Below are 26,608 nucleotides of genomic sequence, written 5' to 3'. Positions count from 1 at the left end.
CTGAGATTTCATCTCACTCCAGTCAGAATGGCCATTATCAAGAATACAAGTAACAATAAATGTTGGTGAGGATGTGAGGAAAAAAGGTACACTCATACATTATGGGTGCACTCATACATTGGTGCAGCCACTAGGAAAGCAGTATGGAAATTTGTCAGAAAACTTGAAATGGAACCACCATTTGACTCAGTTATTTTATTCCTTGGCTTATACCTAAAGGACTAAAACTCAGCATACTACAGTAATAGAGCCACATCAATGTTTATAGCTGCTCAATTCACAATAGCTAACCCATGGAACCATCCTAGGGGCCCTTCAACAGATGAATGGTTACAAAAGCGTGGTATATATACACAATGGAATATTATTCAGCCATAAAGAAAAATGAAATTATGCATTTTCTAGTAAATGGATGGAACTGGAGAGTATCATGCTAAGTGAAATAAGTCAATCCCAAAACACCAAAGACCAAATGTTTTCTCTGGTATGCGGATGCTAACTCACAATAAGGGGGGAGTGGGGGTAGAGTAGAATAGAAATACTTTGTATTAGACAAATGGGAATGAAGGGAAGGGAGGGAGGATGGAAATAGGAAAGATAGCAGAATGAATCAGACATACTTTTCTATGTGCATATCTGATTACATGACCAATGTAATTCTACATCATGTACAACCAGAAGAATGAGAAGTTATACTCCATATATGTATAATATGACAAAACACATTCTACTAGCATGCATAACTAATAAGAAAAAAATTAAAATATTGGAAAAAAAAAGAAAAAAAATCACTGTTAAGGGCTAAGTACCACCACATTAGATCTTGTGGCACAACTTTATTTTGCTCTTGTTGGTCATTAGATAACACAGCACTTTGCTATCTCAAATACCATTTCATTTAATTATCTTTACAGCTAAAATTGTATATGTACTTCATTATATTTTATTAAGATATATTCCTGGGGTCTGGGGGGTGTAACTCAGAGGTTGAGCACCTTAGGTTCAATCTCCTGGATTGATAAATAAATAAATAAATAAATAACAAAAGCGAAGATATATTCTCAGAAGTGAAAGTAATAGGCCAAAGAGCAATATATTTTTAGGACTAATTGATTTTGTCAAATTGTTCCTAAAAAGGTTGAAACAGTTAATATTCACAATAACAGTTCTTTTTTCCTTTTTAAATTGACATGCAAAACCTGCCACCTTATTATTTTAATCGGTAATTCCTTGATTGCTAAAGAGGTTGAATAGTTTTTACTTGGTTTCTGGCTGTTGGCATTTCTTTTTATTCTTTCTCTTAGTTTTTAAAATGTATTCACTTATATAACTGTTTCCAGTTCTATTGTTTGCACATTTTTTTCTCTTAGGATATTCAAATTTTCTTACTGACTTTAAAATAAATATTTAAAGCTAAAAGAGAAAACAAAAAGCAAAGAAAAACAATTTTATATTCTACAAATTTAGATTAAGGCATTTATGACTTTATATGAGATGGTTTTAAATGCACACCTGTGCTTTTGGCTGGCCAACAATCTCTTAAAATTATGAAGAGAGAAATAGAGCACTGAATTTGAATAAGAAATTGAATTCCTGGATTCTTTATAACTGGCTTAAAAGATTGTATTACAATTTTGTTTGAGTTTTTAATCAGCATTTTTAAAAACAGTTTATACGTCAACTGTAAATACGAAAGCAAATGTCATATGTAGAAACTAAGACAAACCAAGGTGCTTAGGTCAAACACGTATTCTAGATGTGACAAGCTATTTGTTGGGTTATAGGGCTTTAGTTTTTCATAGCGTCTCTCACTGAAAATTTTCTCCAATAAAGAATGTGCACTGAAGAATGACTACGACATTTGCTGGTAAATGGATGGATCTGGAGAACATCATGCTAAGGGAAATAGGCCAATCCCTAAAAACAAAGGTCAAGTGCTTTTGCTGATATGTGGAAGCTAAACCACAATCAAGGGGAAGAAAGGGAATAAGAGAAGTTCGTAGATTAGAGAAAGGGGAACGGAAAGGAAGGGAGGTGGGGATAGGAATAGGAAAGACAGTGGAAAATAAATCTAACATAATTTTCCTATGAACACATATGAAAATACCTAAGTGAACCCCACCATGGTGCCCACCCACAAGAATGGGGTCCTAATTAGAATAAAATATATCCTATGCTTGTATAATTTTATCAAAATGGATTCTATTATCATGTATAACTAAGAAGAACTAACATGATAAAAAAAATTTTAAATGTGTCATCTGAAAAAGGAAAAACATTTTCAGAAACAGGTATAATAAAACAAAAACAAAACCCTTACTAGGTCCCTCAATCAGGCAGAGATCCCCTCTCTTCGTCAATCAACATTTGTAACAAATGCTCAGGATGAGCCCCTGGCTTCCAGGCGCTGTCCTTAGATGGAGGAACAGCAGAAAACAAGACTAGGTCCCCAACAGTGTGGCTCTTTCAGTCCAGAAGGAGCCAGAATATAAATTGGTAAATACATAAATGAACAAGACAATTAGACAAATATCTTTAATATGCTTTTTTTTTAATGCCAAAAACAAAAGGGCGGGTAAGACTATGTTTTACTGGTTTTATTACCTTGTTTATTTCCCTCACAGCATGTGCGAGTACTTCATTTATTTGTTTACCATTTTTCACCAGCGCTTCTCATTAGCAATTTACAGGCCAAAGAAATGATCTTAAATACTGCTGCTTTCTCAGAGCGTAACATCATATGCTTAAGATGCACCCAATAAATTTGTTGAACTAAAGAATGTGTGGATGGATTCACAGATGTTCTAAACACAAAAAGTATAACCAAGAGATGAACATCATACATTTCTCTGAAGCCTTAAATGGGAAACGTCTGTTCTTCTCTACCCTTCATTTCTAGTGTCTGCAGAGGGTCAGACAGTTCATGGAGGGAAGCTGTGCTCATATCCTTTGATAAGTGCCGTTTACTTCAGGGTTTATGACCTATGGGGTAGGAATAGGAACTTAGGTATACATGACAGTAGAATCATGTACAACCTGGTGGTAAATTGTCCTTGACTAATTTCCTCATGCAAGTTTCTCAAGCCCCAATTTTGCAAATGTTGATAGTTGCAACCAGTAGAAGGTCCTGCTGCTCTATTAGTTTCCTAGAGCGTCCACCACAAATGGCCAAAACAACAGAAATGGATTTTCACTTAGTTCTGGAAGCCAGATGCTTGAAATAAAGGTGTCAGGAATGTTGGTTCCTTCTGGAGGCCTTGAAGGATAATCTGCTGTGTGCCTCCCTAGCTTCTGATGGTGGCCAGCAAGGCTTCATGCTCCTTGATGTGCTGCCTGTCACTGAGTCTGCCACAAGGTGTTCTCTTCTGCATCGCTGTGTGCATTCCTCCTTCTCTTCTCTTCTAAGGACCAGTCATTGGATTTTTGGATGATCTCATCTTAAGTTTCTTAACTAATTATATCTGCAAAGACCTTTTTCTAAAATGAGGTCTTATTTGCAAGTTCTTGGAGTTGGGATATGGATATATATTTTTTTTTTTTGAGAGAGAGAGAGAGAGAGAGAGAGAATCTTTTTTTTTTTTTTTTTTTTTTTTTTTTTTTTTTTTTTGTGGATGGACACAACACAATGCCTTTATTTTTATGTGGTGCTGAGAATCGAACCCGGGTCACACCCATGCTAGGTGAGCACTCTACCGCTAAGCCACAATCCCAGCCCCAAATATATATATCATTTTTGAATGTCATCATTCAATGTCCTTCATGAGATTCCTTCCCATAACTAAGAAGCATGATTGGAGTGAATGGCTTGCTCTTGTGTAAGGGCCATTATAGGTTAAAAAATAATCACCCCACTTGAAAAGAATTATAAAGCATATAAATGTGAACATATTAAACTTTGAATCAAATTTCCCTAAAAATGTAATGAGCAATATTAAAAACTACATTTTTGATACCAGTTTGTAAACATAATACCAATATCTATTTGGTGAAGAAGAGAATATAAATAGGAAATTGACTTAGGTGTTTCTAAAAAAAAGTATGATGAAACAAAATTATTATTGAATGCAACAATTTTTTTTTTCAATTATGCCAAATGACTTAAGAAGGTAGTTCTTATACACACCAGCCTGCCCAGCAAGATCACCAGATCAATTCTGGCAATAACTGGTGGGACAGATTTCATGTCACCCAGTCTACCCTTAAGTTATGATTGCTCTCTTCACTCACAGGCCTTCCCTTTTTCACCTCACTTCTTTAAAGTTGTGCTTTAATCTGCACTGTACAGAATAATACATCTTCATAAAACTTGTATCAATGTTAGAAGGAAGTATGAAGTTGGAAAAGTGGCATGTGGAAGCATTTGGAAGTCTATATCGACATTAGCTATATACCTATGTCCTTGATTTAGCCTCCATCACAGTAGTCTAATTACTATTTTCTGGGCGGACATTGAAGAGTGGGAAATAAATGAACTCTTACAATGTTGTTATTACCACATCTCAATGAATTCTTGATTTTTCTTTAATGATTTTTTTCCCATTCAAAAAAAAATCAAAAGAAGAGAGCGAGGGATGAAGATAGTTCTTAATGAGACTAATAGTCTTGGTAATTTACACACAAGTGAACAATCCTAAAGTACACACCCAACCTGAAGTATCAAAAAGAGTGAAACCATAGTCACAGGAGTATGTCTAATAAAGCAAGAATAAAACTGATCTCATTGTTAATGTCATCCTGAGATAGGACCCAAATCTCTCAGTCATATCCAAGGCTGTGCTCCTGATATGTTAAAGTACAGGAATGCACAGCTATGCATATTCTCTAGGGCCTGTTAGGAGGACCCCAAAGTAGAATGGGTGTTTCTGGATTCCCAGAGTTGACAGGCTTGTGTGTACCAAGTACTCTGTAACAATGCTTCTCAGTGTTGGGGTACATCGGGATCACTTAGAAGACTTGTAAAATTCATATGTCTGAGCCAACCTAAAGATTCTGATTCAGTTGATCTGGAACATGTCCAAGAATGTGTATTTCTAGCAAGTTCCCAGGCAGGGCCACTGCTGCTTATCGGGGGACCACACTTTGGGTAACAATGGTTCTACATTTTGGCAAATTTGATTCTATGGTGAAAAAAGAAAGACTGGATCCTTTGGGTATGTTTGATTCATTCCAAACATAGTCTTAGAAAGCACTACATCTGTCATTGAGGTCCTTTATTAACTATTAATGAAGTTCCTGTGACAGATTGTTCTTCCCCAAAAGCTTTCTCTCTTGATAAACACAAACACCAAATACAGAGGACCAGATAGTCACGTACATAGGGAGACTTAGGCACTACCCACTTCAAGATGTGATCATCCTCATGCCTGGCATCCCATCCAGAAATGCCCATTCCCTCAGATAAAGGCATTTTCATCTCCTGGCATTAAAATGTTAATGATCTCAGAATAAAAAGTAACCCAATCAAGAACTTAATTGCCCATCCCAAGCCTGTGCCAAGCCTTTTGCCAACATGAGACCACTGTTCTCATCCAACCTTCCATGAGGTAGGAGTCTGTACTCTCCTCAAGTTAAACTGCTTGTGGAAAATCACATATCTGGTAACAAGCCAATTTGTCCTCTGAATCCAGGTCTGTTTGATGCCAAAGGCCATACTGTAAATCACTGCCTATATTTAGCTTGCAAATTAAACAATAAATTGTCACCAGATATTGGTACCACAGCATGACCTTCAATGCAACTGAGTTGTGAAGAAGCACAGAGAAAAACCAAGTTCATGAGGCAGAGAGAGAGTGCAATTTTGAACCACTGAAAAATTCCTTGACAAAGGAGGGCAGGGTTGGGTCAGCTGTGTAGGTAGAGGCAAACAAGAAGACATCTCCATATTCTGCAAGCACATGAAGATTGAGAGAAAAGTTAAAAATTCAGTCCTAGCCGGCACACGCCTGTAATTCCAGTGGCTCAGGAGGCTGAGGCAGGAGGATCGTGAGTTTAAAGCCAGCCTCAGCAATGGCCAGGCGCTAAGCAACTCAGTGAGACCCTGTCTCTAAATAAAATACAAAATAGGGCTGGGGATGAGGTTCAGTGGTTGAGTGCCCCCAAGTTCAATCCCTAGTACCTTAAAAAAAAAAAGGCAGCTCTTCTAAGAAAACCAGGGTTGGAAAAGGCTGACGAACTTTACACTGTTTCATAAAAGGGCTGCTAAGCTCGCACGAGTGCAAGGCTCACCATGCATATTTCTGGCAAGTTAGATTCTGAACAGGAATTATTGAATTCGATTCAATTCTATTTTAATTGTTACAGGAGGGATGATAGAGAATCCTTTTGTTATCTTTTTATTTTTATCTTTTGTATGTAATCAGTGGTTTGTTAATAGGTCTGTCAATTCAGACTTTTGAAGACTGGGTTTTCTTCTAACTGATGTATAAGCAAGAACGATGCTGGAATGCTGTCAAACGAAATGCTAGTTTCTTTACCCTAATTAAGCTTCATGGTAAATTATAACTGCCCCTTTTAATTATTTTGTATATATTGTTGGAGATTAAAAGGAGTGGTGTAATTAATATAAAAATTGCTTCTCTTCTGAAAGGTATGGATTCTGCCTGGACTAGTAAAATAATGATGCTGGAATGCTGGAAATGGCTCTGAGCACCATTGCCAATTCAGTGTGTACAATGCAGATGTTTTTTTAAAAGAATGCTGAAAACCTGGCATAGTTTAGGTATTTGGGGTCATAGTGCCACAAGTCCATCTACAGGGTGACAGCCAAAGGGAGAAGAAGTGGCAGTGCAAACACACACCTAGATTTAGTTTTCTGTCCTTTTCTTGCCAAACCCTGTGGACCTTCAAGGAGTTAACCAAACCTCTCTGAACTTGTATTTCCTCATTGAAAAAATAGGAAAATATCTAGGAGAACAGAAGTTGCTTGTCCATAATGGATGATGGGAACAATCCTGGCCCCCACTTAACTCTAACCTGCCTGTCCTCAAACATTACCTAGAGGGTCATCTGAGGAGCACTCACTCTGACTTGCAATAAGTGAAATAAACCCTAAAACCCTAATCTAAGTGGGTTCCAAGATTTTTGTTATGTTTTGTTTTTTCAAAATTGAAGAAACAGCTTTTTAAACCTGAGAGACTCACAAGAACTTGCTAAAGAGCTTGTTATTTTCTTATAATGTTAAAGCACTATAAGCCAGAAGTAACCTGGGCGTCCTTTAGTGGGCTGACATTTGAGCTGATTTTGAGAAGCCCTAAATGCATTTCCATTGTTTGGTCCTGGTCCATGAGCCAAACAAAATGGATACCATTTTTTTTTGAGGGCTAAGTATGTAATAGGCCCTGTTCTAAATATACACACTTCACCAACATTACCAGGGACAACTCAGTTTCTTCTTCTTCTTCTTTTTTTCCCCCATTGCCTAAAATAGAAAATAAGCAAATACTTCCAGTACCTCCCTTCCCCCACAGTTTGTATCTTGTTTGTTTTTGTTTGTTATCACTGAAGACCACAGAATGGAAAAATTACAAAGAATAGAGGATTATTTAGCTCATAGTCCTAGAGACTGGGAAGTCCGAAAGCATGGGGCTGGTATCTGGTGAGAATTTTCTTGCTAATTTAAGACACAGCACACGGGATCTCATGGTGAGACAGAGCATGCTCGTTGGCTCAGGTGACCCTTCTTTTAAAGTCACCCATGCATCAGGCCCCCCCCCCACTCTCAGGATCTCACCTAATCTCAGTTACCTCCCAAAGGCCCTACCTCCAAATGCACACGAATTGGAGGATTAAGTTTCCAACATGGACTCTTGGGGGACACGCTCAAACCACAGCAGTTTATAAGAGACTCAGCTGGGATTGGAACCTACAAAGTTCTTCCTATACACAAAGCTGGAACTTTTGACTTCTGTGACATATAATCTTTCAAATGAGCACTTTTTGGTAAATAATCCAGAAAAATAATGGAAACTGAAATTGTGAGTTCATAATACACAACTATCAGAGAACAAGGCTTCGATATTATTAAAGCTGTCATAATCAATAGCATTATTACTATGCACTCTCCATGACTTATTGTTAGAGTCTGTAAACAAGTCAGGATGGCGCCTGGCATTTTGCCAGAGAAATGTTAGGGTCTGTAAACAAGTCTGGATGGCGCCTGGCAAAATGCCAGAGGGAGTGGTTTGTAAAGTAACGCCAGCAAGCCATTAAGTGTGGAGATTCCTTATTGGTTGACTGCTGTATCTAGTTTATGTTAATTAGATAAGCTGTGTGGAATGTATAAATACCCCTCCTGTCCTACAATAAATGGTTCCCACTCCTGCTGTATCAATGTACACAAGTTGCTCGTCACCCCCCGGTTATTTTGCTGCAGCCGGACTGCGGCAACTTATCATTAATAATACCCTCACAGAGATCATCTAAGATAACATCTCTTTGGGGATTTTTCTCCTTAAGCTAATCCAGTATTTTATTTGTGTTTGCTTTACTCTCTGTTTTTTCTTGAGGAGGAATTATATAGGCCAATGTTAAAGACTTTGAATTTTATTGAATGAAAATTGAAAATAAGAAAAACATTTTACCTTGTGATCCATTATATTTCATGTATGCTAGTATTTTTAATATTATTTGATTTCATTTTTTTAAATAATGCTGTTTTCACCTACAAATGTAATTCCACATGGTTTATACCCTATGTGTAGACACTCAAATGCACATGCATGTGTCTATAAATACATGTGTCTGTACATGAATCATGGCTTATAGCTTTGAATCTAATCAACTTGGATGGGCTTGAAATTAAACTCTTCCCATCAGTTCATGTGACTTAGAGAGATTTAATTTCATCTCATCCCTGGTCCACAAAGTTAGTTCATAAATGACAAAAAATAAATAAATAAAACAAACAAAAAAACTGATGTTTTCTAAGAATTTTCTGGGTGAATAAAGATATGGATGGTATTTTGGTAAATAATTTATACTTTTACTTGGCATGAACTATTCATGATTTAGTCTGGCTTTCTAATCTTTATTTCATCACTTGACACACCAACAAACTTGGCGGTTTGTGTGAAGATAAGAAGTTATGGGCACATGGGATTAGCAGTTACCTCCAAAGTAGTTAATCAACCCTCATTGGCTCCCTCTACCACAAACTCCCTAACCTCCTCCCACCCAGATGATATTTTGGAGAAACAGTATCACTTGCTTAAAACAATATAATTGGAACTCTTCCTCAAATGATGGTGCTTTTCCATTATTAGTAAGAATTTCAAGAATTGTATTCTGTAAGACATTCCACAGTCTGACGAAGGCCCATCCTTGGGGCTGGGGTTGTGGCTCAGTGGTAGAGTGCTTGCCTAGCACGTGTGAGGCCCTGATCCTCAGCACCACATACAATAAATAAAATAAAAGTATTGTGCCCAACTACATCTAAAAAATAAATATATTTTTTTAAAAGCCCATCCTGGTGTCTAACAACCATCAGTGTCAGAAATAATTTCAAACATCGATAGTCATACTTGAGAGTTGCAGACTTGAATAGATTTAAACAATAAAAATGACTTTTTTGGTCATGGGTGGTGCCATACACAGATGTATTATAAGTCCTGTCAATCTTCAAATGGATTATCTTTCACTAAATTTGAATCAAAAGCCTAATTCTTTCAGAGACTCAATGTATATTAAGATTGAATCTCCATTTTCTACCTCCCCAATGGTCTATGGCTGCCCTATCACAAATACTGAAATAGTGGGAAGACATGGGAACATAAATCTGTCCCATGATGTAAAGGTAGGGGTGGCTTGAGGGACTGAAATGACTAATCTAACTGGTTGTATTAGAAAAGTTGTTTTTTCACTAAATGCTATGTAAATGATTTGTATTGCTATTCCTGTTTGCTTTTACAATATTCTGTCATTTCTAATATTATATTAGAGGATTTCTATATTGTTTCAAATCTGAAATTCTATTCCTTTCAATATATGTCTTCAATAAGATAAATATGTCATTCACAGGAAAGAAGCTGCAACTTCAGTTGACCTTTGTAATGCTGGCCACAGCATATGGGGACAGTAGGTAGAAGCCACCTGAACTGGCCATGACTTTGGAAAAGCTGTAGGACCCCTCTAAGCTGGTGTCCTATCGTTAAAACAGAGATGCTATGGCACAGCCTCACAGGATGTAGACCGATCACCTATTAAGCCCTCGCTTACCTCAATACTCATCTTTTCAAAAGCTGAAACACAACTGGTGGCTCCACATTCCTGGAGTAGGTTCAAAGAGTTTTCTTCAGATTAATTTCATCTTATTTTGGCTTCCACAACCTCAAAGAGTTTAATTTAATTTTAGAAAAACTTAGTCTTGCTGTTTAGGTTTTTAAACAAAGCAGGAAAACTAACTTTGTCTAATTTTGCACTTGGGGATATTTCAAAGATATAAACTCATTTCAGTTAAAAGATGCAGGGTCAGAGAAGCTTCCAGAAAGTGCTGAAGGTTAGCTAAAAATACTAACTCTATACTTTTGTTCAGGAATCATCTTATCCTCACAAAACTATCAGGCTGTATCTTCAGGGTTTTTTTTTTTTTGTCATTTTTAGGTCAATGCAATGATTTAAAAATAGAGGCTATCATGATAACTGAGGTTTATCATTAAATGCATCTCTGAAAAAAATAATAATTAGGTTCCAAGCCAAAAAAAAATAAAAAAGAAATCAAATTTAAAAGTACAAATTATGTGATGAAAACACAGTATAATAACTATGAATATAGAAAAAGGCCCATCAGGGGAAAAACAACACAATGTCTGGTAAATGTTTAAAAAAAGAAGAAGATAGGAAATATAGCATTTGACAGAACTACACATGGTGGGTCTATCATGTGAGCGTGTGTATATGTGTGCTTTAGTTTTGAAATCTTACCATCTAAACCAGTATCTCTATGGGGCAGTTCAGCCCTCTCAATAAAACAATCTTAAAGAGGGCTTCAAGTATCCATTCCATGCTTCAGTACTTTCTGAAACATTCCTTCTGTTAAACACTCAGGGCCCTAATATTTCCAGGACTAGGAAAATTCCTTACCAGAAAAGAATAGTAAAGGAAAATGTTTATAGAAGGCTACATTAATTGTAATTTTTAATTTCCAAATTTTTTTTAAAGTTTGTTTTTTTAACAATTTCTCATTTGTTTGCTTCAGGCAAATAGTAATGATTTCTAGTTAAGATTTAAAAAAAAAGAAAACTCTTCTCACTTATTAGTATATACATTATGTTTCTGTGCTAGCAATTAAATCTTAAGAGTTGCTGAAGTTTCATCAAAATAAAGTACCAAAAGCACAATTTGCATCCAGAAAAATGCTACCTAAAACACGTCTTTCTGTATGAAAGGGGAGAGTTCAACACCAGCCAGATTTCCTGGTTAAATAGGCATATTTACCATAACTGTCACCTAAATATAAAACTGCCCAGAGCACTTTGTTCATCAGCCACTAAACACTGGTTGAACAACTACCTGCTCTATGCCCAGTTCTGTATCAGGTGCTGGGTATATAGAAGTTAAAAAAGAAATTCTTCTATTCAAAAAGTTGGACCCAGTGGCTGGAGAGAATTAAACTGATAAACCAAGTGAAACATGGCAACTCGCCAGTGCTTAGGTACAAACCCGAGCCCGTGAGGAAGCAGCTGACTCTACCTGGGAAGACCAGAATGATCTCACCCAGAGGGAGGACAAGGGAACAAGGTCTCAAGGTGGGAGATGTCTTCCAGAAGGAGGAGGGAAGAGAGGGGGCTGTTCTAGGCCTGAGAGTCCTAGAGAAGAACAAAGGACGGGTCAAAGTTACTAGGAAAACATAGAAAGGGGTGAAGAGACTCCTATAGATGTGACATTAAGAAATTTTAATAAAAGATAGATCACACTAGAAAGACCTGAATAATAGCTTAGGATGAGGGGCAGAAGTGTAGCAAAGAGGAAGACCCAGCAATAACACAAGGGACCCTGGGGACTAGGAACTGGTGTGTGATTTCAAAACTCTGGGTGATTATAGACTCCAGCCCTGACCTTGACCCTTCTCTGAAGGGAAGCAGGGGGAACTCTAGGGCCACCCTAGTCACTCACTCTGACAGGGAAATGATTCTCTCTACACAGGTGTTGGCCTCAACAGAATCAGTTTCTCAGATTCATACCAAGACTTGCATGCAATGAATGGCTCAGTTATTACTGAAAATTATTATTATTCTGCCTGAACAAATGTTAAACTTTAAAGAACACTTGCATTTTACAATGCTTTGAAATACTTAACCTTCATACCCTACCATGCTTTTATCGCATAAATGCTTTCTAACCAAAGTTGAAGATGAAAAGGAATTTTCTGTAACCGTGGCTTCGGCGCCTCCCTATAAAACAGAGCTGCATTGAAGGTGATAACAGTGAGAGCTGGTGAGAGAGGAAAGAATCTGAGAGCTCCTGGTGCCCACCTGCCTGGTTCTGCAGGGGAAGAAGGGACACAGCTGGCTCGTAGCCTGAACTCTCACCAGGCCTCAGAGTTCATTTTTGAAGTTGGGGGCTCTTGTTGTCTTGCTTTTTATCAAATATCTATCCTGTCTATTAAGAACTATGGAAACAGCCTAGAAAAACATCAGAAAATAAAATTCCATTTGCTTGAGTTATTTTTTTTTTTTTATTTTTGGTACCAGGGATTGAACTCAGGGGTGTTTAACCACTGAGCCATATCCCCCTCCCTTTTTTATATTTTATTTAGAGACAGGATGTCACTGAGTTTCTTAGAGCCTCAATATGTTGCTGAACTCAACATCCTCCGGCCTCAGCCTCCAGAGCTGCTGGGATTACAGGCATGTGCCACCGCGTCCAGCCATTGAGTTATTTTTAAAGGAGAAAAGACCCACGTTTTCCATTCTGCAAGGAGATAGCAAGTGTGTGGAAGTCTGGGGCTAGTGCAGGCCCCCTGAGAGCTAAGCTTAATAGAAGGGTAGAAAACCCGTGTGATAGAGTAGTGGACGCTGAGGACTCTTTCTTGTCACCCAGGCTTGTTGGGCCATGAATTCATACTCCTTGACAATCTGGCCCCCTGACCTCCAAAAAGACCATAGTTGCTTTTTCCCACACACAACCTCAAATCTCCCCACCTCCTACACAGGTCTCAGAGGAGCCCAGCCCAGAACTGCCTATAAAAACTGCAGGAAGGAACGAAGGTCGCTCAGAAAGCCAGCTGCCTCTAGACATCTCAGGAAAACTGTGCTGCTTAATTTGAATCACAATTCCTTGAGAGGAGAGCAGGACTCCAGAAGAGAAAGAAGTCCAAGGTTTCACGGTGGTCATCTGAGCTCTTGTTTGAGAATCTTTCCAAAGGCTTTCTGGTCCCTCAAGGAGAAACATGGAGAAGTCAACTTGGAGAAATGTTTGATATCATTGGAACTTAAGTCTTCAGGGAAAGTATTACTTTAATATAAAACTACCATCAACATTGCACAATATTAAAATGGCTCTTAATAAACACCTTTGTATTAAGATGCAGACAAAAATCCTATAATGACATGCTAATAACTGAGAATGAAGTTAATTGTCAGCTAAGTACCATGGTAAATTAAAGGATTAATGTAACCAAATAACTAATACATCCTGATACAGGCAAGATTACGGTGAACCAAAATTAAAGTCAGAGATTGAACAAAGGGCATACCACTGGTTTCACAATTAGCTACAAAATTTTACCAATTTTGGTAACATGAGCTATAAGTGAAAAATAATGATGTACTGGTGGAATCAGTCTCATTAATCCCAACGGGCAATCAGGTAATTCTGAAATTGCACATACTATGATGTGTATTATTTTGGAACATCTGCATCATAAAGTAGTGAGGGAATTCTGAATTGTGTTCAGAAGGGAGAAATGATATATAAATGTTAACAAATTAACTGTCATAGCTTCTGGCTTTCACTCTGTGAAGTTAATATTAGTTGTTGAGCCCCTTCTAATTTGCCTTCCCCACTTGAAAAGTAACAAATTGAAAGATGCCCACCCCCAGAGAGTGGCGTTGGAATGATACACCGAATAGATTCAATATCTAATCCAGGTCTTAATTTGATTGGTAATTCATTTCAAATATTTTTCAGATGGCTCATATGCTGAGCCCAACTGGGTAACTCCACCATGCAAATGAGTCTAGGGCTGCCATCTTGCTCCAGGTGTGGAGGGGGCTTCAAAATCAACAGGTGCCCCACTGATCTCAGGACCTGGTCCACCTCCACTCCCCCAGGACCCAGCCGTGCTGCTTCCCCAGCCCCTTCCCTTTGGGTGCCACACCCACCCAATTGGCAAAACTGTGTTTTCCTTTCACGGCCTTTCTCCTTTATCCCCATAGCCAGCCAGTCAGCAAGTGTCTGCCCTTCCTATGGTTCATCACTCATTCTTCTGTAACTTTGTATTTCCCCCTTCACAATTCTTGCCTCTGCATATTGGTCCTTCCCCTGGCTGTCACTGGCCTCCTGGTTGCCAGTCTCCACTCCACTGCATCCCCTCCTCCTGGCTGGCCCAGAATCCCCTCTCTAAAATACAAGATCATCCCATTACAGTCCTGCCATACATCGCCAAAGGTTATCCAGAGCCTCAAAATTCAGTACTACAACTCATTAAATAGAAATTTCATCATAGTATTCTGTTTGTCTATTACCCCTCATATTTTCCACCCATCTGTCCTTACAGGAGTTCTGGGAGGATAGGGGCACACATGTACCACAGCCATTTAGAGAAATGGTAATATGTAGGTACAATGTCTATGCTTCCTCTTTTATGTATTCCTGAATCTCAAAGTCTACTTTGTTCAATAATAGAAAAAACATGTTAAACCTCAATATGGAATATAAGTGCATGCACACTCCTATATCCCCCTACAAAGCCACAAAACAAGACTTTGTGGAGCCATGACAGTGTTAAAGCAACAGAGGACAAGAAGATCTGAGGTTATTTACCCTCAACATCTGGCTTAGTGAGGTTCCTCTGTAAAGATGCTGGAGTTAGTGTTTGCAAAGGAGCTGAACCAGCATGACCCTGATGTTTAACCTGCAGCTCTGAGGTTTGCCAACAGGATAGAAGTGGCAATGACCTTCTAACATCAGGAGCCATCCAAGTGTATGGCCGTCCTGGACACAGCCAGCCAGCATTGGCCCCAAAGACTTCAGCCTGTGCTGCATAAAGAGAGCTCCACACAGGGGTCCTTTCAGAGCTGGAGACCAACAAGTTCCATCTAGGCTTCACATCCTTGTAACTCTGAGGTCTCCCAGCCCCTTCCCTTTGGGTGCCACACCCACCTAACAGCAAAGCTGTGTTTTCCTTTCCCAAAAAGCAAGCCCTTTCCCAGTCTCATTTATTTGGGACTTCCTTCCTTCTCCTGCTCTGCATGGCTCAATGAATTCTCACTAGTGTGCTTGGTAGTTCATGTCCCTCCAATTTTGCTAACAGTTTTATGGACTTGAAACAATTTTCCAATCTCATTTTTATTTTATTTTATTTTTTTGTCTTGATCATTTTACCCAGCGTGTGCTACTTCCTCGGCTTGTAGCACCACTGCTCCCCTACCTTTTGGACCTCATATGCCTTTTATATCCTTCCAGAACATCTTCTCTGGCAAGAGTTCCTCTGTGCTACCTCTTACCATTTGACATTTTAGCTGTTCATCTTTTTTACCTCAAGATTTGAGCAGCTTGAGAGAAAGACCCTGGGCTAATCCCACTTTTCTCACCAGTGCCTAACAAAGGGCCTGGCACACAGAAGGTGCTCAATAAATGTATGCATTTTCTCAAACTGGTGTTAATAAACATGGGCTCATCATTAACTCCATGTCTCAATATAATGGGGCTGTTATACTCAGAGACAAACTACAAATAAAATTAAGTGGCTTTTCCACATAGGAGGTATAATTGACACAGGAATGTCCCTTGGGCTGCAGAGTATGAACTTATTTATGACCCTGAGTAATTGCTATTATTCAAGAAGCTTACAAGAAAGAACTTGTGAGCCATGGAGAACTTTGCTTGTGTGTTTTGAAAAGCAGCAGAATTCACTTGGGCCTGGGTTTGTTTGTTTTACTTTTATCAGAGATAATTACTCATGTTTCTTTCCCCACCCCCAAATACTTTAAGAACCACGTATCTGAACTAGCTTTTTGGAAATTGCAGAATGAGTAGCAGCTAACAGTTTCACCACCCAGACTGTAAAATGTTCTCAGTGTTGGAAGGTAAGGGCAAAAGGCAGGACATCAACTAATGAATATCTTCAGACCCTCTGCACATAATACGTGCCTGGGGTGTCAGGAGCTAGCTAGGGGCTCAGATATAAAAGTGATATATGTTTGAGAGAGAGGACCAAATTCTGGCATTCTTGGGTTTTCACCCTATCTACCAAGAGTGGAATCTTGGGTAAAATTCTTACCCCTCACCATCTCAGCTTTTAAACCCCATCATAGTTGTTTTGAGGATGAAGGAGAAAATGCTAATGGATGATGTTTCTAGAGCCTGAAACACAGGAGGCAATGGTAGCTGTTACTAAGGTATAGTTCATTCCTTCAGGCCCATCCTTCACCAGCATAATCAGAGTTTCCTGCCCACATTCATCCATTCATTTATTCATTCATTCATGAAATACTGACCAACACTCAGTATGTTGCAGGCGCTGTGCTAAGTACTGAGACTAGAGCAAGGGACAAAACAGAAAGCTCTGCATTCGTGCAGCTTACCATGTAGCAGGAAGCAAAACTAGAAGAAATATGAACATAAATAAATAACACGTCAGGTGGTTATAAGTGCCCTGAAGTTAAAGATAATGGAGCTAGAGAATGAAGAGGGTGTGTAGGTGACAGGGAATACCTTGGTGACAAGGCTTGGGAAAAAATGAGGGAAAAGGCCACCTAAGTATCAGTGTGAACAGCATCCTAGGCAGAAGGGAATAAGTGAGAAGACAGTACCCTGGAATCTCCACTCAAGCCACAGGAACCTGGCTGGAGACCCAGCTCCAAGCTCTCTCTCTGCCCTGGGCCTCAGAACCCTGCTCTCTTTTGCAGGGAACCAAAGACAGGACTCCCCCAGGGTCTGGCAGTCAGAGCCTGGCTAGCACATTGAGGGCCACTCAGAGGATTAGGTGTGGGAGATGAGGAAAGGCCCCAAATTGGACTCTAATTCCAGCTTCAGGTTACCACCTGGATGGCTCAGTTGAATTTGCTGACCACAGACACCAGAGGAGATATGGAAATTATGATTTCTGAGCCCTGACTTCAATTTTCAGCCTCATGGAACTTTTTTAAAAAAGAGTTTCCTTAAATAATTTCAAACTCTTCCCTTCCTTTTTTCGGCCATTAGAAGGCTGTCAATCAAAATTGGCTCATGTATGGTACGTGCTCTCTGGTCTTCCTGCACACTTAGCAGGCATTGATAATCCTCTGCCAGACTCCTGGTAGAGTACGGGGGGGGGGGGTGCCTTAGGGCTGTTCTTCCTCCCACACTTGAGTTCCCATGGATGATGGCACACAGTACCCAGGTACATGGCCTCTCAACATCAGTTCTCTTTTGTATTAGAAACATGTTTACAACCCTGGCAGAGGGATACTTGGCTTGACTTTTATAAGGAATTCTGTGATAGTTTTGCACGTTTTCTCACCCTGTGAGCAGATGTCAAGTTGAGGTTAAGGATAGACAGAAAGCATTTGTGCACAGAAAACATTTGCACCAATTGAATTCAAGGGATTGGCTTTGTACCTTGGTCTCTGGTGTGAAGCTTCTCATGATGTTCCTCATTAAAAGTCATAGATTTCAAAGACAAAGCATGTGTTTTGTCCATGTGCATATGTGTGCTTTCACACATACACATGGGTTGTATAAGGGAGAAAAGTCTGAAGGAAGATGAGAGGTGATAAAGGAGAGATAAAAGAAGATTTGAAGGGTTACCAGAGCTGAGAAATCATCCTGGGCTCAGAAAACTAAACTCTGTTACAATATCAAAGTTGAATCAACAGGTATGCCAGTAAAATGCTTTTTATTATTTGCCTTACTTGAACTTAGCCCAAATTTCTATTTAATTGCTCCTCTCGTTTGCTTGGGTAATAATTATAAGGTTAACTTTTCAAATAAAATAAAATTGTTCCTCTGCTTTATGCAGACTAGTTACAAAGCAGGCTAAGGCAAGTTCCCCAAACCCATATCTCAGTCTTAGATTTAATATATGGACCCAGGGCAGGAAGACTATTTTTATTCCAGCACTTGTACTAATTACTGAGGACAAGTCACATGAGACAGTAGGTCAGGGAGCCTTTCTAGACCTGTTTCCTTGGGCATTAGATTAATATGTTTGACTAGTTATCACAGGTGTGTGTGTGTGTGTGTGTGTGTGTGTGTGTGTGTGTGTGTTTGATGAGGGGTAGGAGTGGCTTTACTATTTTGTAGGACAAATCAATAATTAGTTTCAATATGTTCTATGTTGAGTCTCTAACCTTAACCTAGTCACTAACCAAACTCTGCCATTGGTCAAGGGATTCTAGTAAGATTGAGAGGGAAGGTCTGAAAAGTCCTTCATTACATTATGTAAGAAATCAAAGAAAGTATCCTTCTAGCAGCTCAGTGATGCCTTCTGATGCCCAGCACAATGGAAACCTTCTCTGTGCCTATACTCATGGGGACTGTAGCCCTGTGGTTTTCAAAATGGAGCAATGAAGCCTGGAATATGAGAAAAGATTTCTTTCTTATGGAAATAGCATGTAACTAAAATGTTAAAATACTTACAAACGCTTGCTTTATTGGCTGTGTTTTCAATCACTTTTGGAGACCTTTGAAATCCCTGCTTTGACTTTCCCTACTTGGCTCTGTATCTCAGAAGTCAATTCCTAAAAATTGCATTTTTTAAGGTCATATGCCCTCTGGCTTTGGGTTAATGTGGTCTATGAGAAGCACTGGCAGGAGACTGGCAGACAAGGGAAGCCAGGGCATTTCTTCTTTTCCCTCTTGGCACTGAATGTCTCTGGCAGTGATCCCTCTGTGGCTCCGCCTCCTAATGGGAAACTGCTCCCTCTGTGGTCCCAGCTCCTGCTGGGTGGCTCCCCAACACCCACCACCACCTCCCTTTGATTCTCCAGCCCAACAGGTAATAGCAGGATTGCCTCACTGTGCCTTCAGCCTCTCCAACCTTGGCAATGAATTCCTTCCACTGAACTTCTTGGCATAGGCTCTACCTTTCTATATGGACCCTGGATGATGACACTGTCCAGGGGTCTATGGTCTCCAGAGAACAGACATTATATTTAGGAGTGTACAGACTCCAGACGATGAACTTGGCACATATATTCCTTCTTTCCTTGGCAGAGAAGGCTCTTCAGTGGTCATTAGCCTGACCACCAAGTACTACTTGCACTAGGTGTGTGGGATGTGGAAGGAACACTGCACAGAGCACCAGACCCTAGATCTTGCTTAAAACTTTGCCAAGGGCCTTAGAGCACCACAGGCCTGATCTTTATCATGTCGGGGGGAATAGGAACAAGAGCTCATCTAATCTGCTGATTGCCTAGATTCAAACAAGGAGGGCATGAAAATGTGTTTTAGATACCCAAATGGTTCTTGCAAATCTGATGTACTGCTATTATTATACAAGCCCTGGTTGACCTTCAGGGGAGAGAAATGCTTGGCTCTTAATTTCTAAGGCTGATTGTGCTAACTGTACTAACACAGGGGAGGGCTGTAGATTGGTGCTTGGCATGGTACAAAAGCTTCAGGGTCCTCGCTGTGATCCCAGTGCTGGGCCTCCCCTGGCATCACAAAGTTTAGTGTATCAAGACCCGAAGGAAGTCAGGACCAACGTACCAATGTCGAGGACCCTCTGTTTCGCTGTGTGCTGCCGAGAGTGCCAGTACTTCCAGTACTTCAGCTGTTCATCTCGGTTTTTGTCTTCGCTGAAGACCACCATCACCACACTCTGCAGAGGGGAGAATGGAGAGGTTACTCTCTGCCCAGTGCTTCTGTTGCCTTAGAGGGTATGTTTCTTAAGCAAGAGAGCCCAGACGAGTTCAGGTGTATGGATGGTTTTGTTTTAAATGTGCTTACTTAAAAAAAAAATGGAAAATGAGAACCACACAAAGGGAAAAAAGAGAATCCTATAGCAATTTTGATTATTCCGTGAGGTCAGCCAGAACACCAAAATATTTTTTTCTTATATTGTAAATAAGCATACTTTTGAAATTTTGTATCCCAAAACAAAATTTGGGACCACTGGTAAAGAAGCAACATCCACTTCTGGCCGAATTTAGTGCCTGGGCTGAAGTAGGGGAGGTAATGAGAGAAATATTAAGGAAATGAGGGGAATGCTGAAAGATGAATTCCTATTGATGCACAGAGTTAAACTACAGATATTCCATATGCTGAAAAATGCAAGGGCAGCTATGCACGGTGGTGCATGCCTGGAGTCCCAGAGGCTTGGGAGGCTGAGGCAGGAGGATTGCGAGTTCAAAGCCAGCCTCCGCAACTTAGTGAGGCCCTAAGCAACTCAGTGAGACCCTGACTAAATAAAACATTTAAACAAAGGGCTGGGAATGTGGCTTAGTAGTTAAACACCCTGGGTTCAATCCTCAGTACCCAAAACAAAACAAAAAAACAAGGGCAAATATGTTATCTATTTAAATTTAACAGGGAGGTACTTGAAAAATAAGCTCGAGAAACTGATTATATCTTGAAGAAATAAAAATCCAAAACCTCTTTTGGTTCTAAGTTACAAGCAGCCTCATTAAACTAAACACCCATAAATTCACTGTCATTTATGAAATGGAAGATAGCACCAAAAATAAACAAAATAGACATGGTACCAAAACAAACAAAACAGTGAAACTTCAGTGCCAGGAATGCTTCTCCTCTCATCCCATATCCAAAGTACTTCTTAGACACTTTCTGACTATTTCAAAAGAATAACTCATTGACTCTCTTTCCTTCAGAACTTTTTTGGGCTGGGGATGTAGCTTAGTGGAAGAGCACATGCCTTGTGTGTACAAGGACCTGGGTTTAATCCTTAGCCACAAAAAAAAAAACAAAAACAAAAACAAAAAAAAAACCAAAACTTTTCCTTTGTAGTATTTGACACATTTGTAATCATTTACTTAATTATTCAGCCAATGGCAATGTCTTCCCATTGACTTTGAACTCAACAAGGTCAGGAACATCTGCTATTCAGCACTGTAGCTCTGGAACCGAGAAATGTCAATAGACAGCAAATTCATGCTGGTGGCTGACTGTCAACTCAAAACCCAGCTCACTCCTAATGGACATATGAACATGTTCTATATAAGACAGCAGATGCTTGTTAGAAAAACTAGCTTAGAAATATGTGTCCATGTCATTTGAATTCACAAGCATCAAGAGTGTCAAAGGATTAGTGGCTGCAGGGGAAGCTGTTCACTGTGTGATGAGCCCTGAGCTCAGCCAGCCCTTGTTCTTCCACAAATGTGTTCATATATACTTAGAAGTTTATTGTGTGGTTTCCTGGTGTTTATTTCTGGCCCAAAATAAAAATAACATTTAAAGTAATTTTTTCCCTAGCAAAAGATTAAATTAGCATAAGTAATGGCACATTCTTGGTATTAAAATTCATTTCTTCTGTAAGAAAGAAAAAAAATCAGTTTTAAACTGTTATCATCAAGTTTATATGCCTTGATTCAGAATTTTACACTATTCTTGGAAATAAATGCTGGCAGATTACAAGTATTTTCCTTCGACCTTAGACTCCTTGCTGTCCCAGAGGGGCTGGATGAGAAAGATCTACTCTGAGAGATACCAAATTACTATCAAGATTAGAAGTTAGAGTGAAATCTTTAAGAAAAGGAGGGGTTCTCATTTTAGCCAAAATAGAACAAAAGGAAATATATTTTTTGTATTAAAGTACTTCTATGATTCCCACAAAGTGGGATTCTTGGAAAAGTCTCTGTACTCCATACTGGTGCCATGCCTTAGAATATTAATAGTCCACCATTTTTTTCAGGATGATGGTGATGGTGAGATTAAGAGGATGTATATAATTAAATTCTTACTTGGAATTTACAAGACTTTTAAAAAGAAAAGCCAATGTATCCGGTGTCTTCTTCTTCTCAGACACCCATATGTGAGAGTATGTCAAAGTTAAATATCCAGAGGTGGACCAGGATGAAATTTCTCTGCTTTTCACCGACCTAGGCTGCTCAACACAGCACATGTTAGTGATTCAGAGAGGTGGGCTCAGGAGTCTGGTGGCCTGGGATATGTCCTAGGTTCCTGTAGCCTTGGCCACTTACCAGCTCCTGAAAGTCCAAGTTTCCTTATCTGTAGCACTATGATAATATAGTGTCTTTGTCATAGGGTTGTTGTTAGTTTCAGTGAGTTACTAGTCATGCAACACATGAAAGATATTCAATAATTCTCAATTGGTATGACTCACTGTGGCTGGTCGTTGTCATGGTATATCCTCCATCATGGTTTTGACCACAGGGGTGGGACATTCTAATTCACCTGATGTACACAGCATACTGGGCACCTTTTGACCTACAATCAGCTCAGCCCCTGTATGAGACCTTGGCCCCATGTGTGCTGGAAGTAAACTTGGCCTGCACCATGCTCTAAGCACGCCACACTATTCCCCTCCTAGCATTCCCAGGAGCTTATCCGGAAGAAGCTATAGGCAAAGTAAGGGGAGCCGGGCACCGTGGATATAACCGCATAAAGCATTTTTAAATAGACCAGAAAAATCTACTTTACAACAGATTGTGAAAGTTCTTCAACCTCTTTTCAGAGCTTGGCTATAATTTTCCTTTTCAGTAGAGAGGGATTACCAAGGATTACCCTTCTTGGCAGTAGTGAGCATACCAGAAACTGGCAAGATTCCAAAGCAGTGAGTTAGGGATCCAGTTTCATTTCTCACAAATAGGACTAATACACAGGAACCTGAAAATTCCCCCAGGTTGTTTCTGGTGGGGATCAGGCCTCATCCCTTGAACCCTGAGTAAGTCCTGGGCTATAGAAGGCTTCCAAACAAAGTTGAAAAGGGCCCGGGGACTCAGAATTAATTTCTTTCTCTGTTACATCAAGCAATAGCTCGTCTCACCTACAGAAATGTCCTGATTTACAGTTATTTATTTGAAAAATTAATATAAATTGAAAACAAATATACAGCATCCAGGCAGGAATGAAAGAAGGAAAATTTCCTGGATACAGTCAGAAAGCCTGTTCCACCACACTTTTTCCCTGGGGTTTATTGGTTACTGATTAAAACGAGGAACTAGCCAATAAGTTTTCTTGCTCCAACTCTCTGATATTTGTTCTAGAATTATTTATTTTGGAAGTTTTTTCCCATGCTGTTCCACAGGCTGTGAGGTAGCTATTTCACTCATCTGATCTCTCTGTACTTCATTTGGAGAAATGTAGCCCATACCCTGACTTTGCTGATGGGATGTCGGAAGCATTTGTTGTCCCCGGTCTCACTGAGTGTTATGGCGTAGAACTGTCCTTTGTTGAGGTAGGTCATAGGGCCCTCCCCCTGCTTCTGACGGAGAGATTTGGTGGCTTCCAGGGTGTATTGAAATGTGCCGCTGTGAACAGAAAACAGTGGTCAGATGTGTTCTCTGAACATTTCTACCTTCCTGACCTGTTCCACATCAAGAGCATTTTGTATGAATATTAACCAACGTTTACTCTATTTTAAATAGAGACAAAATATAGCATATGGCAAAAGAGATGAGACCAGACCAAAGGTCATTGTTGGTACAATGTATACAACATTTCTAATAGTGTTCCATAAAACAGATGGTTTAGAAGGGGAGAAAGTCCAGGGTGTGCTTGGCCAGTTGGGCAAGCTTGTTGCAGAGAACCTCTGGTATATCTTAGTTGGCATTCAGGTAATGCCAACTAAAACTTCACAATTGATAGAATTTGCCACTTTTATCCTAACCACTTGCCAAAAATCTGAATGCTTTTGTTCATTTCAGGTTGCCAAACCTTCTTTGTATCTAACTAAGATTTACCAATAGCTATATTACACTTAAAAATATTTTGAAATATGAAAATCCAGAACCAAACATTCTATTGAGAATCTAGTTCTCCAACAGGGAGTATTTTCTGTGTTTGTTTCTTGTTCTGAAATCTGCAAAAGAACTTATGACAAAGCTACTCTAAATCAGGGGTTTTCAAATGATGATCTGTGGACCACAAGCTGCTCAATGTCTGTGTGCATAAATAAAGCTTTATTGGAACATGGCTACACTAATTTGATTATGTATTGTATAAGACTGCCCTCATGCTACAACTGCAGTTCTTAGTTGTGATGAGGACTATAGCTTGACAAATCTAAAATGTGCACTATCTAGTTCATCACAGAGAAAGTTTGCAGATCCTTGCTTAAACAGTTTCCTTAAACATTGTTTAAAAGATGTAATTTACAAAACAAAAAACACCATTTTTTTCCAACTTTGAAGAACATATCAATTATTTACAATGAACACAATAGATGTGACCACAATCTTTTTTGTTTAACATGTTCACTCAGAAATATTTACTTCTGGGCTGGGGATATGGCTCCCAGGCAGAGCGCCTGCTTGGCATGTGTGAGAGCCTGGGTTTGACCCCCAGGAAGGAAGGAAGGGTGGGCTTCTGCTGTACTGTAGGATGGGCCACAGCTACAAACACTGTATTTTCTGAATCATCTGACCCTCTCCATTTTTTTCAGTCCTTTCATTTCATAGTCTTTAAAAGACTGGATGCAAAGGTGATTCTCAAATTCTTTCTTAAAATGGCCTATTTGCAAGGATTAGGAGAGACTATTGCCTTCTATGTTAGCTACTTCTGTAATATTATTTTATTTGTACTTTAACTTTTATAATGAGAAAGAATTCTAAGGGGGAAAATAATACTCTTCTTATATGATAAAAATCTGAGGCTTAAGCAAATGAGCTAAGCAAATTCCAGAATATGTATCTTAGAGAATATGGGAAATAAATCAATTACAACAGAACCATTTGCAATGATATTTTGCCCAAAAGAACAATTATGATACAGTACCATAAAATAATAAAATTTAGACCTGATTACAAGCTACTGGTCACCTAGATAACTAGGTCAAAGATTGTTTTTAACATATAAGGAAAGCTTGGAACCCTCTTCCCAGAAATAGTCACATATGAACATAAACAACTTTTAATATAATTGCAGAGGTTCATATCCCCTCAGGCTGTCCAGAACATAGGGTAAAAACTCTGGATTCAGCCCACCTTCCTCCTTCCACAGCTTGGGAGGGTCTAAGAGACCTGCTCAAACCATCTGACAATGGTGGCAGCAGAAGAGAAATCAGGCCAAGTGACTGAACTGAGAGCCAATCACACAGTGCTTTGGATTTTACACACAAATCATCTATGCATTTCCATTTTTTAGAAGGTAATTTGTCAAGATTGGAAATAATGATGTAGAAGTTCATTTGCACAGAGCAAAGAATGGAAGGCAAAGGAAATAAGATTGTTCTATGAAAGTAAACAAAGAAAAAATTGTTCAAAAGTGTAACTTACAGGAACAGTTAAAGGATCCTTAATGAAGGTGCAACTTCTGGTTTACCTACCTTGACGTCTGGTCATACATGTACTCCTCAGCCCCAACTGAAGCACTCCGAAATTTCTGCAAAATTTAAGTCATTAAAAAAAAAAAAAAAAAGTAGGTCAGTACACCAAAGGAAAAAAATGATAAGTGTATTCTGTTTTAGTCTCCCCTTAGAAAGGAAAGTTGTGTATTGGGGGCATTATGTTTTCAAATGACAAAAATAGTTTCCACCTCTTTACAGAACTCACATACCACCTCCTCCCTGAGAGCTACACTCAACAGAAGATACATTCAGGCTTTGGATGTTATTCACATGTCCACAGGTGTTCCCAAAGCATTTGCAGTTAGAAACTATTTCTTCAAACATAAAATATCACTTCCATTTTTTATTTTCTCCAACACTCTTACAAATATCACAAACTCTGAATTCATGGAATATTAATAACACAGAGGGCACATAATGTAGCAACATAGGAGAGTGGTTAGAAGCACAGGTTCTAGAGCAAGACTGTCCAGGGCCAACTTCTAGCTCTCTTACCTGATATTCCTATAAAATAAAGCCAACTTGATATTTTCTCCATCTGTTAAGTGCCTACCAATTAGAGGGACTAAATAGGCTAACAAAATATTACTAAAAGTGATTGGTACATAGTGAGCACTATGGATGTGTATTAAGCACTAGTAAGTGGTAACAGCTTGAGCATGGTCAAGGCCCTTCTCTAGGGATCTCCATGATCACATTTTAAGAGTAGGGTTTTGGAGGAAACTTTAAGTCTAGTATTGTACAAAAAGAAGCTTGGGTCCAGAGATGTTTGTTTATATATATGGTTCAAACAGAATGCATTTTGCTACATTTTAGAACATTTTCAAAAGTACATGCCTCAAAGCCTTAACTCTTGATCCTAAAGCAAGAATAATAGAATACTGGTGGAGAAGCACTAGGTTGGCCACACACACCCAGTCCCCTCACTGTGACCTTTTATTTTTCAAATATCTCTAAGAAATCAAAAAAAATTATAAATAGTGT

The 26,608-nt window shown here is 39.2% G+C and overlaps 1 protein-coding gene across 1 annotated transcript in view; it reads right to left on the bottom strand.

Moving 5' to 3' along the window:
* GRHL2 (grainyhead like transcription factor 2) overlaps positions 1 to 26,608 on the bottom strand; it is a gene marked incomplete at its 5' end in the record, with an annotated part of 106,573 nt that overhangs the window by 61,554 nt on the left and 18,411 nt on the right. Inside the window, 3 exons of the mRNA XM_081266660.1 lie at positions 19,849 to 19,960; positions 23,432 to 23,588; positions 25,604 to 25,659. Of these exons, the coding sequence (XP_081122786.1) occupies positions 19,849 to 19,960; positions 23,432 to 23,588; positions 25,604 to 25,659 (325 nt within the window). The remainder of the gene's footprint in view (positions 1 to 19,848; positions 19,961 to 23,431; positions 23,589 to 25,603; positions 25,660 to 26,608) is intronic.

Source organism: Spermophilus citellus (genome assembly GCF_964194105.1).
Source record: "Spermophilus citellus genome assembly, chromosome: 14".
Taxonomy (NCBI): Eukaryota; Metazoa; Chordata; class Mammalia; order Rodentia; family Sciuridae; genus Spermophilus; species Spermophilus citellus.
Note: the sequence above shows the minus strand (reverse complement) of the source record. Positions and strands in the feature narration are given on the sequence as shown.